At 47.4% G+C, this 13,493-nt stretch overlaps 1 protein-coding gene across 2 annotated transcripts in view; it reads left to right on the forward strand.

Annotated features, from left to right (window-relative positions):
- Positions 1-10,496, forward strand: part of LOC126540301 (2-amino-3-carboxymuconate-6-semialdehyde decarboxylase-like) — a 120,701-nt gene extending 110,205 nt beyond the window's left edge. For both annotated transcript variants that reach the window (XM_055075956.2, XM_050187102.3), the window contains 3 exons: positions 819-944; positions 9,162-9,260; positions 10,374-10,496. In XM_055075956.2, coding sequence (XP_054931931.1) covers positions 819-944; positions 9,162-9,260; positions 10,374-10,451 — 303 coding nt within the window. In that variant the 3' untranslated portion in view covers positions 10,452-10,496. The remainder of the gene's footprint in view (positions 1-818; positions 945-9,161; positions 9,261-10,373) is intronic.
- Positions 10,497-13,493: the final 2,997 nt, after the last annotated feature.

Raw genomic sequence — 13,493 nt, forward strand, 5'->3', positions numbered from 1 at the left:
CAAGAGCTGTTGTGCATTGCAGCGGTCTAAATATTGAAAAGGCATAGTCCCACATACACCACATCCCGCCGTTTTTGTTCGCTTATCTTTCATAGGCGAAAATACCAGTCCACCTAGTGGCCCTTGTAGGTTTTGCGGCTCAGGAGTAGCCTGCGGCAAGTACTACAAATGCAGGATACCTACACCAGGTGGTAGACGGTTTGTGTGCTTCTCAGATAGCGCAGTCTGCCTACGCGCAGGCAACGAAACCTTTGCCAACAACTGGAACCATGATGGCGAATACGTGCTCACGCTATATCAGCTGACGTAGGCGGGCAACGGAAGAACGTAGACTTGAAGCACAAACCAGCCGCTCGTCTGCTTGTGGTAGTCCTGCGTGTAGATTAGTTAGCGCTCGTTAAGCTCCTGCCATGTCTCTCGCATTCTCTTCGCGTGCGCCCCTCTTAATCAAGGCTCACTACTTATGACGCAATTTACATGCACAGTACACTAAGGAGCGAACTGATTGAATTGTGCTATCTTTTGTATGATGGTGTGTGGCTGATGTGTCCGACGCGCACTGTATAATATAGCCGATAGTTTGAAATAAGCGCTAGCCGGAAGTTCAGTTCCCGTATACTGTCGTATGTGTTCTTTTCGTCTTTGTCCTCAGCGCTTATTCATGAGCACTGTCTAGAACGAACAACACACTCAAATCAAGGTATGGTTACTAATGAGCAGTACAATAAGGTAGCTACCAAGAATACCTGTTACCAACAGCTGCCTTTGCTGCCGCTTCAACAGCATTTACACGAATGTTTTTGCACCTTTAACCCAAGGTGAGACCTGACCTTTGTGCTGTGGACAACAAAGCTCCCCCGAAAAGTTACCTGGGCGAGATCTATGCCGATTCGCTAGTGCACGGCCACGGCGCTCTAAGGCTCCTGCTGGATACACTCGGAGAGGTAATTATGCATCTGTTGTCATTTTCTATTTATCCGCATTTTTTTAATGTTCTATTACGTCTGATATGAACGAATGCCTGATGTGTCTTCGCGCGAAATACACAAGACAAATGACGAAAGGAACAAATGTATGCCCAGAAATATAGATCTGTTTTCTTAGAAAAGTCACGTTACACAACTATAACCCTCGTAATATGAACCGCTTTTAAGAATTTTAAGCTTTTCCTATGCTTTTCGGGACATTTTTTGGTATGGCGAACAAGTCATGACTGCTATATTGAGCAGCAACCTGAGTATCGACACCCACGCGAGCTACGTAATCGCAGATGAGCATACAGATAAGTACAGGCCGTCGGATAGTCTGTCCCTGGTATAGTAATGTGTCCTTTCATAGCCCATATATACAGTTCTGCACGTCTGCAGAACGAAATATGGGTTCTGCCGAGAGTTCTGCAGTTCTAGCTTAGTCTGTGTATATTTGGTGCATTCATATCCGTCTTAATAACAAGACCTTGTCATAGACTGTAAGTGTTTGCTGTAACTACTTTACCTACAGGAACGTTTACCAAACAATTTCTGAAGTTATCCCCCTAATGTATAGACCTTTTACAGTAGCATATCCATGGGCGCCGCTATATTTGCTCATGTGACAGCAACCACCATCGAGCACCTTCTGATCGAAGTTTTCGCGCTTGTTTACAATAAGCATGACGGCCGCAGGCACGGCTCAGACAGGCGCTATTTCGGCCAGCATCGTGAGAAGTGAGTGGGTAGACGACACAAGACTTAGGCGAAATCTGCAGAGGCAGTGTAACTAACGTTTCGTTTATTCATCATGTCTGCGCTGCAGTCTTAACGGAACACTAAAGGCAAAGACTAAGTCGACGTGGACTGTTTAAATATCATTCCAGAAACATCGCAACGCTCGTTTCGCTCCAAGAGCAGACTTAGTTTACGAGAAAATTGCACCTGAAGGGTCCGAATGCCTTTTTCGAAAGTCAAATCTCCCGCCACCCAACCGGGGCCGTGGTGACGTTGCATACGCCATCACCGCCCTTTGCTGCCGTCGGTGAGTAAAACACTGCCCGACAGCACTACCGAGTCAAGACAGAGTGGTGGATTCGCCGCTGCAGCTGCTTTTTGGTCAAGTGGCGTAGACCGATCGGCTATCCCGGGACACCACATGGAAGTTGAATTTTCTGCTACTTGCAGTTTGCGGGAATTTCGCGAGCCAGCAAACCCTGCGCAGCGCTACGCGATAACAAAACACTAGGGAAACGCGAAAGCGTCGACCGCGCCGAGTCGAGCGAAAATGAAACCTCTCTACCGCCTGCGTAGTGGCAAGGGTAATTTCAATGCGTCTTTTTTTCTGAAAAATGAGATAAAACTGGACAAGTAGCATTCTATTTCGTCTTTTAATACAATACAAGGGTACTTTTTTTTTTTTGCAACGGTTGGTTGAGTACTAGTGACAGAATTTAACGGAGGAGTGCTTTCGTCGTTGGGCAAGTGCTTGAATGTCCCGGGGGAGTCTCTAACCATAACCTGCATTTACCTCAGTTTCTCGATTATTAAGGATCGGTTCACGGTAATATTGACGCCTTAGAGATTGTCGAGCATTAGTCTATCACTTTAGCTAGACTTAATATTTGTCTTTAGTGTCTCTTTAATGGCCGTCCCGCTTACCGGCTGAAGACGATGAACGTAGCAGCCTAATGCTTGTTTTTACCCTGTGTATTCTAATCTTTACAGCGTAGAATTGAAAGGCTCTTATGGTCGTGGACTTGTAGTCGTTAGCTGTACGTACAAAAACTTCGTTCGGGACCAGGCGTGTGAAGCCGTGTTGGCACATGCAAAATGTGCGTTTGCTAACTTCTCCAACCACATAATTCTTGTCGTCAGCGCTGATCAGATAACTTGGGAGTGCATTTCCGATTACTTAAAGCGCAGAATTAAGTGTATTTGCGTCACGTGAACAAAAGTGCAGCAAGTTCCCGAGCGATGGCTCGCCCGCTGTTCGATTAATGGTGCAAAAAGAAAGCTCGCCTTGTCCGCCTATTATTTCACGTGTGACTCGTCTGCTACGGAAAGTGAAGTTGTTCGAGTATGCCAGACGCGCTTGTGTGGGGATGACGTGGCGCTGACTTGCATGCTTATCGAAGTTCAACACGTGGCGCTGACTTGCATGCTTATCGAAGTTCAACATGCCGCGATATGTTTTGCCAGCGGCGGTCGTAATACTGCGTTGTTGCTGCAGATCGTGTTAGTCTGGCGCTCATTTCCGGCAATTGGTCGCCGCATTCCGCCCGGCGCCATGTTGGTATGTGGGATCTAATTGGAGGTTGCACAGCGAACGTGGTGTTGACGACGAGTGGCAAGTTTTCGCGCTTTCCTGGGAGGCCTCAAGAAGTTATTCTTATTGGAAAACTTCTTAACCTGTCGTTCCTAAGCTATGAGCTTCTATATAGCGGCAATATCGAACGGTGAAGGGCCTAGAGGCACTGCCACAGCTCATCCCGTGACCGAAATAGGTGGCGAGTCATGTCTGAACGTTGTCAATAGGTATCACACGTGCAACGTGTTATTATTGTATGTCTAGCCTTGAACTCTATTAAGGTATCACTCAGGTGACAAAAGTAAGGGGTGTCTCCGTGTGCCATGTGGTGTGCCACACCAGCGTACGTCCCAATACACGTAATTAGCGAAGCTCCGAGGGAGCACGTTTTGCTTGCTTTCGTGCTCCTAAAATGTTCGCGGTACATTTTTCTAAGCACTGTTTACCTGACGTATGGGCATCAAGCTTTACAAAATAAACGACTTCAAAATAACTCGACCGGATGGGCCGTCAACAACAGTGCTCAATAAAACGACCTGCTGGCAGTGGCCGCGAGTATACCATGTTCTACTAGACGCACGCGACGCGTTCAAAGAATGTGCGCATTCCTAGGTCTCGAGTGGCGCCTGTGCAAGGGCAACTCGCTGACTTGAGAGAGCTTTAAAACGAGCAACTACTATCCACTACAGCAATCTTATTTTCGAAAGTACTACAGCACACGATGCGAGGCGTCGTCCAGACAGGTTGCCGGCAAGATTCGGAAACGCGGGAAGCCCCTGTGAACTTGGGGTGGCCGGTACTGCGGCAGGCATAATTTTGGTTGCCTAAGGAAAAAGAACACATCTTCAGTATCTTCGTCAATACGTACTGTTTTCATAATACGTCTTCGATCAACTTCCACAACAACGCTGGTTGTCAAGCATATGATAATCTTGGAACACATTCGAGCTGAATAACTTTAATGCGCATCCACAAAGAAATGGTTGACTTCGTCCATTAGCGCAAGTTCACCGACTCGAAAACGCACCTTTCCTTTGTATGCCAGTTTGATCACGGGTGCTGAATTCGTCGCCGTGCACTCACTGGAAGCGAAATCTGCTGAACATACCCGCGACGAAGCCGATGGCCTCAAGTTCTGTCTTTACTGACAGTCCAAAGCCAACGCTCGTCTGCAACCGCAGCGGCGGAGTCCACGGAGTCGCCACAGCTGAAGATGACATTCTCTTGCGAAAGTTATTTATGCAGCAGAATTCAGCACAGTGGTAGACTGTTGACCTTCAGTCATTAGACATCGCAGGAATCACAGACAGAACACGCTAGAATCGCACCGATTCGCAATGACACAGCCACCGTTCCAAGCTGCCGCTGGGAGAAACTGCGATCCGCACATTCCAGTGTGCGGAGAGCTGCGCGGCGAGCTGGTTTGAGGCTACCTTCCCCCTCGCTGATAAAACGGTCTATAGGCCATTGTAGTATTTTCGGTGAGTGTCACCAGTGAAGTACATCTCCTTCTCTATTTTAGCAATATCTAGTCTGCGCAACATGCTGTTAGGCCTATACCTAGTGAGGAGTGCTCACCATAATTAGGCAATAAACACTTCATAATTCTTCCAAAAGACTGTCACACGTCTTCATGCGAATATTTGCCTCCCTGTAAACATCTTTCTTGTACGATCTGTGTGTTAATGAGGTGAAATTACAACTACCACATGACTTGTGAGCATATCTTTCCCTATGTGTATCTTTCCTTTTATTTCAGCGTCATAATTCTTTTGATATATGTTTTAGGTTAAAACAAAGTACTAAAAATTTTACGAGCACTTTTAGTACCTTTTGGTTTTCACTAGAAGCATTCAACTTTAGGAACATATGCGTCACTATTCCCATTGCTTTTATAGAGTATTACTCTTATTTCATTGCAGGGGCCTTTTTACACACTTGTTCTTACATTTCGTCATTTCAGCTTCTTTTCTACAGCCACCACAGTAGCGCGTACTTGCTAGACTTTCACTGAATTACAGGTACCGTTGAACCTCGGTCAATAAAGAAAGGTCTCCAAGAATAATTCGTCTCCTAAATCGAACAGCGTTTTTTCTGCTCAGTTGCTTTTGTGCTTACGTAAAACATTCCAAATGAACTGGACCAAATCCATACGCCTACCGCTGTAAAGAATAGGAAACGAAGCCGAATTCCAAATTGAGGTGACTTGGATGCTTCGCATCACATCACTGGCAGTAAAAACGAAACAACGCAACGCAAACGAAACAAAAAGACTCAGTGCCCTTCCGCTCTGTGAAGACGGATGACCAGCGAAGCTGTGTATGTGGGCCCCTTCATAGCGAACTGCACCTCCGCCGCGGGTCAGCCCGGCATTGCACTATCTTTGGGATCGACCCACGTATGGGGAGTGCTTAGCGCCTGCTTCACCTCCACCGCTCCAACTCCAACTTTAGCAGCCCCACGATATTTTTGTTTCATTTACCTGCACATCCAATCATAAGTCCTCATAATTAAACATGTTTTTATGCAATATTAAAGCTGAAACAGCTCATTACGTCCTGGTTTAGGAGGAAATGAATCATTGTGACAAGCAGTACGGTGCTAGCCAGACGCGTCTTCAAGGTGTCCAGGCTCTCTGAGAACAACGCCAATCCGAAGTCACAAAATACCGGCGATCCCATGCTACAACTGTGCGGCAGCGCCAGGTTTCACTCTATATTATATAGTGAGAAACTCTATAGCTGCAGCCATAATTATGACTATATATATATATAATAGTGGAACCGGCGAGGTTCCGCAGTCCACGCCAGCAGGCCCCAGTCGTGGCCGGCCGCGTTCAAGAGCGCCCAGCCGAGCCTCGAACCCCCGCTCGCGCTCCTGAGGCACTTTGTCCTCCACTCCTTCGACTGCTGTCTCCGATGCCAGAGTTACCATACTGACCGGTGACGACACAGGCGATGATGACACTGGTCCACGGTGGCTTGCAGCTACGGCACCGCACCTCCAGCAACGGACAAACCTTGCAGACTGCTGCACCGAACGAGGACTGGCAGAGCAGGCAACGTCCGAGTCATCAAAATCTTCCAGTAACCAGAAGGCCCCAAACCTGGCTGGCTTACCAGACATGGGCTTCGCAAAGATGCGGCAGACCAGGTGGTGGAGCCTCCAAGTTGTCGAGGTCTTGCAGGAACCAGACGACCCTAAACCATTCCCGGAGGCACACCTGGTCCGGTTAAAGCACCTTAAACTTCGTAAAGTAGCGACACTCTCCTCCTCCGTCTTCGCTTCTCCTCGTTTCTCTTCTCTTTCACGCTCCCTCCTCCACCGTAGCGCCGCCTGCACTGCTCGAGCGTAGCAACGGCGCCAAAATGCGCTTCTCGCCGCTCCGTAGACGATTCTCGAGCAAAAATGGCACTGATGCACGGCGCGAGGGTCCACGTGATGCTATTAGGCCAATAGCGACGCGGCGTCGGCCTCGGCCGGAGCGCGCGAGGCGAAGGCGGCATTCTTCAAAGCGTGGCACTACTTTACGAAGTTTAAGGAGCTTTAGGTCCGGTCTTCCTCCTCGACCTCGTTCAGACGAATGCACGAAGCAGGCTGCCAGAAGTAGCAGCCACCCGATCGCTGCCATTCGGCCGCACAGAGACCACATGGCACCACTCCATGCAATTAACAAGAGGGGAACATCGAAGATGACGATGATCGTCGCTCGAAACATGCCGCTTCCACTACCGTTTGCAACTGACTTCAAGCGCCCATGAGGTTCTCGTCGTAGCCATTGTTGAGCTCCTTTTCTTCGGAATCGTCTTCTTCGATGCAGCCGGCCAGCGCCGGGAAACCGCCGCCAGAGGCCGAGACTTCGCCCTCATCGGGCTCGAGCGAGGACGACGTGCCGCTCTTTTTCTCGGCTTCGCTGCCCGACGAGGGGTTCCTCCGAGCCATTTTCTTCTACAGCTTGCCTTTGCGTGCCTTGGCAGCTCCCCTACCGTCAACGGTCCAGTCGTCGTCACTCTCCAACGTCTTCGAGTCGCTGGACATGGCCCCGCCGCCGGGCTTGGAGCCACGTGTGGTCCCCGTGCTTCGACAACTTGTCACGCTGATTCAATACTGCATCGCGTTGATGCAGTAACCACGCCGGCAGGTCCCTTCTACAACGGTGGTGCCGGGACCTTCAGCAGCGCGTAGGACCCTGCTCCCCCCATGTTCCATGCCAGACCCGATGACGGTGACAAAGGAGAAGCCAGCGGAAATGCTCTTGAGCGAATCCCAGAACTGCACTTCGCACCGCGGAGATGGTCACGCACCAGGCTAGGCAGGCATCGCTACTGGCCGTGCAGCGGGCGCCGCTTGCATACCCTATGACCATGGTCCGTCCCGAACGCAGCCGGGGTCCCTCATTACGGACGCCAATGTAGGAATGGCGCGGTCCCTCAGTCCACGACAGCAGGCCTCAGTCCTGGCCAGCCACGCCAAAGGGCCCAGTCGTTATTGTTGTTGCCTATCACGTGTGTGGCTCCTACCCACGATGGGGGATTGGCCATGAAATTGCTGCATTATTCCAAATTAATATGGAGCATAAATTTCGGAATATCTATGGCCCAGTCGAGCCTCGAACCACCGTTCGCGCTCATGAGTCACTTTGTCCTCCACTTCTTCGAGTGCTGGCTCCGATGCCAAAGTTCCCATTATGTATAATGAATGAGATGAAACGGTACCAACGGGCCCTATTTTTTATTAATCATATCATAAGAAGCCAACAGACACCAAGAACAACATAAATGATATTAGTTATTGTTACTAATTGAAGAACAGGAATGATAACTTAATGGAAATGAAATTGGATGAAAAAAAAAGGATTGGCCGTATGTGGGGAACGATCCCCCTCGCATTACGAATGGGATGCTCTTACCAATTGAGCTACCGCGGCGCCGTTTCCCCACCCACTTTCTGAGGTACTTAGGTTATTTTACTACTAGAGCTAAGCCTGGGATTGAACTGACACCAGAAGTGGATGGGAAAACGGCGCCGCGGCGCCTCAGTTGGTAAGAGCATCGCATTCGGAATGCGAAGACGTGGCATCGTTCCCTACCTTCGGCCAGTTATCTTTTCCTTCATTTCCATTAATTTATGATTTCTTTCTTTCACTTAGTAAGTACAGCTATTTTTTCCTGTGTTGTCCTTGGTGTCTTTGTTTGTTGATTTCTTATGATATGCTTAATAAAATATCGGGCCCCTCGGTTCCCTTTCATTACATAATGAGGATCTCGAATCCGGGAACATTGACGACTTCAGGTAGTATGTGTGGATTTATTGGCCATTTACCCTCAACCAAAAAGATAACGTACTAGTGACGCCTGCGGCAGAAAGGACATTCCAAGTCCGCCGCCTATGTTTGTGAGTGGTAGCATGGCTAACACTACCAGGGTGGGTTCTAGTAGTAAGAAAGCAAATACCCCAAAAAGTGGATGGGGAAACGTCGCGGCTGAAGCTCACTTCGTAAGAGCATAACACGCGTAATGCGAACACGTGGGATCATTCCCCAGGTGCAGCCAGTTGTATTTTTATCCATTTTCATTTCTATTAATCATTCACGGAAAGATATATAAGCTCCGAATAGTGAATACCTCCTTCGGGAAGCGTAGCAACAGGAAATAGACCTGGAAAAGCCCTAATGGAGAAACAAGAAATGAAATAAATTTCATTCCTTAAAGACGCGGAGTGTTCTCAGTGAAGTGCGAAAGAGGAATCTCTCTGCAGTACACGCCTCATACATAATTCGTTTGAGTGGTGGCAATACGTTGTGTCGCTATATTAACTCAATGCTAAACACACTGCCGTCAACGGTCATTCTGACATGGGTTCAACCAAATGCTTTCTCTTAGGATCGAGTGATGCTGGGCAGCGACTACCCGTACCCACTGGGGGAAATAGAGCGACCTGGAAGACTGATTGAAACCAGTGGCTTGCAAGAGTCACTCAAGGTATGCTTTAAGTTGACGTCTTTAATCCTACAGCAAACTGAAAAAACACGCATTCAGAACTAAACTACTCGTTTCATTCCACAAAGCGCTGTACGTTGCGTATATCGTCGGCTATTCCTGTATGGTGGCCACGCTTGTTTATGCTTGAAACTAATATTTTATACGTCTGGAGGTGGGCGCCCCACGCCACCATTCCACTCAGAAAAAAAAAACGCCATACTTGAGCTGACGAAACATCGCAAGGAACAGACAACAGTCATTGCGTTTATCTGGTGCCTGCGCACCATTTGTAAAAAAATGCTTCTCAACGCCCATCCACACACAGGGGAAGAGAGGGGGGGGGAGTCATAACTGTAAATATACCGCACAGCTGCACTTGCATGCGCTGTAAAGGCTGAATGAGAGGCCTGTCCTGACCACTCGATCAACAGTACAGCACTGTTGCACAGCACAACAGCACTCTGAACAGTACGTTGCTTTTCTTGCTCAAACAACGGATAATTATTATTCCTGATGTGTCAACTATAAGCACAGTAACTAAATGTGTTCAGTAACTACGTTATATTGCATAGTGTTATAAGACAGCGTTATAATAGAAAGTGTTATAATAGCATTCGACACTTTTCGTACGCTAAGCACTGCCCTTCGCTTGACGCTACGACATGGGTCCTTTTAAGACTTCTAGTTTACCGTACGGGAACGGTAATTACAAATAGGCAAATCTTATACACATACGCAAATGCCCGGGAAAGTGAACGGGGAAATAGCCGTCGCCGCAGCCACCGCACGCGTACTGCGGATGATGTGGGTTCGGCTTCCACATGCAACAAGTTTTTTTTATTCACTCGTATTTCCCTTTCCATTATTGTTCCTACACTCTAAAATTGTCCATGCTTAGCAAGCGTGAGTGTCGACGATTATTCCTCCTGTACATTTTGTAGCTTCATTGTCTGTTTTCTTTATGTCGCTGTTGCGACAATGCAGGAATATACGATGATTCCGAGGTAGCACGTGTTTCTTTTAGAATTGAACATTACTACTCCTCGCTTATTATTCACAATCACAGAAAGAATAGCCGATCAAGACATAATCCGATTTTTTTCCTGAACGCAGGAGAAGCTGCTATGGAAGAACGCCGCAAGCTTTCTTGGAATCGAAATGACCCCGGAAGGCGTCAGAACCCGGACGTAGGAGCACGCTTGTCGAAGCTGTCCTCAATAAAGTTGTAGCTATACATGCAAAGTGAGATTCGAATGAACTGCTGCGGACCGGAATGGAGCGGTCTCCTTCTACCAGCATAAAAATGAATTTAGCGAACCTACAGATCGCCCGTACGGTTTAGGCAGACTGGATGGTCTACGGAAAGCGTGCAGACTGCATGCACATCCTCTTCGGTCTCTGGGGTACTTAATTCGGTACCACTGTTGCACATTGCTTTTAACCCTTTTCGAAGTTACTTTGCAAGCCATTACGCTGCAGTAAATTCCGCAGTATTCCTGTCTGAACATATGCTGTATCACTACGCCGTGCTGGGCACTGCGATGCGCTCTCATCAGAATCGCTAATATATAAGCGGCCTGTGTGCCTCTGGGCAGGGTAGATTCGCAGTTGTGGGCGGAGTTCACTTGTGTCCGGTCAGCTGTTACGACTGTGGGCGAAGGCGGTGGGCTCCTTATTTTTGGTTATCTGAGTTTAAATTTATTAAGAAGTCCCTTTTGGTGTGCATTAACATTGGCGTCCGTCTGGCACGAATGGAGGGCGGGTAGCAGGAAGGCCGTGCCTGCAACAACGTAAGATATCCATGCTGGTTATGAGGCCGGACGCACGTGAAACTGTATGGAAGTGATTTATTCACATCCTTACCGCGAGCTTTCGTGCAAATTTACACTGATTGCACTTACAGAGATTATGTCGCCGCAGACGAAGGAAAGCACTCCTCAACTGCAGTTTCGACATGTGTATAGCGCGAGTTTTTATGAAAGCCCAGAATGCAGCCTCGATGTACGCTACCCTACGACACGATGTAATATCTTGATCTTCGTGCTTAGACCAAAAAAAAAAGTGGCTTTTACGACAATAAACGTAAAGTTACTGACGGTAACCTTTTGCACGTTAAAGGTATACTGGCTTCAGTGCCTATAACCGTGGCATTTGTACAAAAGGATGTAGAAGAGGGGGTTTAATGCTCGTAGTGTCACAACTCCGTAATAGGACCGACCTGAAAAGCGATTTTGTTCCTAACCTGCCTTCAGGTCTTACGAAGCTAATACAAAGTCCTGTCATCGTTTTAATCAATAATACCTTTTCTATTTCTCTAGAACATTCTCAATAAGATGAATTTGGCTTTGTACGAGAACGGTTTACAGTCGTCACTATTGCTCGGATTTTCTTGTTTTGATTAACATAAACTGCTAGCGGTGGTCCTGTCACTATTATGTGGAAATTATTTGAATTTGCATTTATTTCTTTCAACCGTGTAAAATGTCGTGATGCAGGGACAAAACGCAGTAGGTGCCTGACAGAGGTCCCTTACTCGCCCAATGGCAGCAGCACAGGGCAGAACAAAAATGCACATTTGCTACAGACTATTTCAATAATGAAACTGAGAATTGTACTTGGCGTATAACTGTACAGCATATGGCTAGTTTAGGCAGTTGTATAGTCGAGGTAACACTCAACGAAGTACAATCAACATAAATAACTTGCCATATTCACAAGACGGAAAACAATCAGATGTGTGCGACTTTGTAAAATTAGAAACAAATTTCCAGCGAAGCTGTTTTTTTCGGACAGTTGCCATAAATGATTCAGTTTCCTGTAATTATATCTCACACTTTAAAAAGTTGCCCGTATGTCACTCTTCCGTTTGTAACCTTGCCCGCATGTAATGCTTTGGAGCTTTTATTGTCAGGAATTTTCTTTAAGCCAGTAATTCGTCAACACACATGCTACTTCGCCATAACATATACCATGGTGTTCTCTCTCCCTCTATTTCCCCCTACCTCAATTTCTGCTACATTTGACAATGGCTGAGTTCACAGCTCTCGCAGGGCAGCGAGATAAATTCTTTGTTCGCAAAACACATTATAATGCTCTAAATCGCTTGCATGCGTAATTTACCGCAGACGCCATAGTTAGTTCCCTGTCTGAAATTTACATACATATTGTCTATAACGCGCCCTTCCTGTTTGCCAAGTATAAACAAAGTGTCTTGTTTAGTTCAATGAGGACATCGCTGAAACCAACTAGGAACGTCTTATGACGCATGAAAATATGGGGGTGGGGGTGAGTAGGGGGGAAGGGACGACTGCTCAGTAATTATTTGCAACGCTTGTAACTGGACCAGGTACGTAGAATTTCTGTCGCCCATTGCACTTCCCATGACTCACTTCCCCTTTCCACGAAATATAAACGTGTTGTAACCTACAGCTACGTCGGGACATTGGAAACCATAGCTGATAGCGTTCATATCACACGCTCTAGTACTTCAATAAGACTTTTTTTACAGTGAAAGCGTTATATGACTAACCTTCCGTAGTTTTTTCGGCGTCCGGCAACAGAAACGGACTCGGCGATTTCTAACAAACCCATACGGGTGCAGTGCAGCGGCGCAGATGTCAAAATGTGGAACAGATTAGAACGCTCGCCGTGAACAATAGCGTGACGTCAAGGTTATCGCAGTATATAAGCAGGATAGGTACCGGCCCTAAAAACAGCTGCGTTATGTATTGGGCGGACACGTATGGTTCGCACACCCGAAGAACAACATGCGTACGTGGATCGCCGGAGGGAACAGCAACGAGAATGTAAACGGTGCCGGCAAGAAACAACAACAGACGAAGAACGTTCCCGCGAGGCTGATCGAAAACGACAATCGCGAGCCCGGGCAACTTTGAACGAGCAACGACGCCTGACTCGCAACGCAAAAAATGACATCCTTTCCACTCTGTGAAGATGGAATGGCAGTGAAAGCACTTTGCTTTCCGCTTGGGAGCTTTGACTGTCGTCAGCTTTCGCTGCCATTCCGTCTTTAAAGAGTGGAATGGTTGCCCTTTTTTTGCAAGTGCGGTGTCTCATCCAACCGTATTTAACTTTGCACAGAGAGTTCCCTTTGCGTACCGCAAATTTTCGATAAAGTTGGCCTTGATGGCTTTTACACTTCTGCCAGGGCAGCGGCATAAATTCTACCCAGCTCGTTAGACACGCTCATAACACTCAAGAGGGCTTGCATAG

Source organism: Dermacentor andersoni, chromosome 2 (genome assembly GCF_023375885.2).
Source record: "Dermacentor andersoni chromosome 2, qqDerAnde1_hic_scaffold, whole genome shotgun sequence".
NCBI lineage: Eukaryota > Metazoa > Arthropoda > Arachnida > Ixodida > Ixodidae > Dermacentor > Dermacentor andersoni.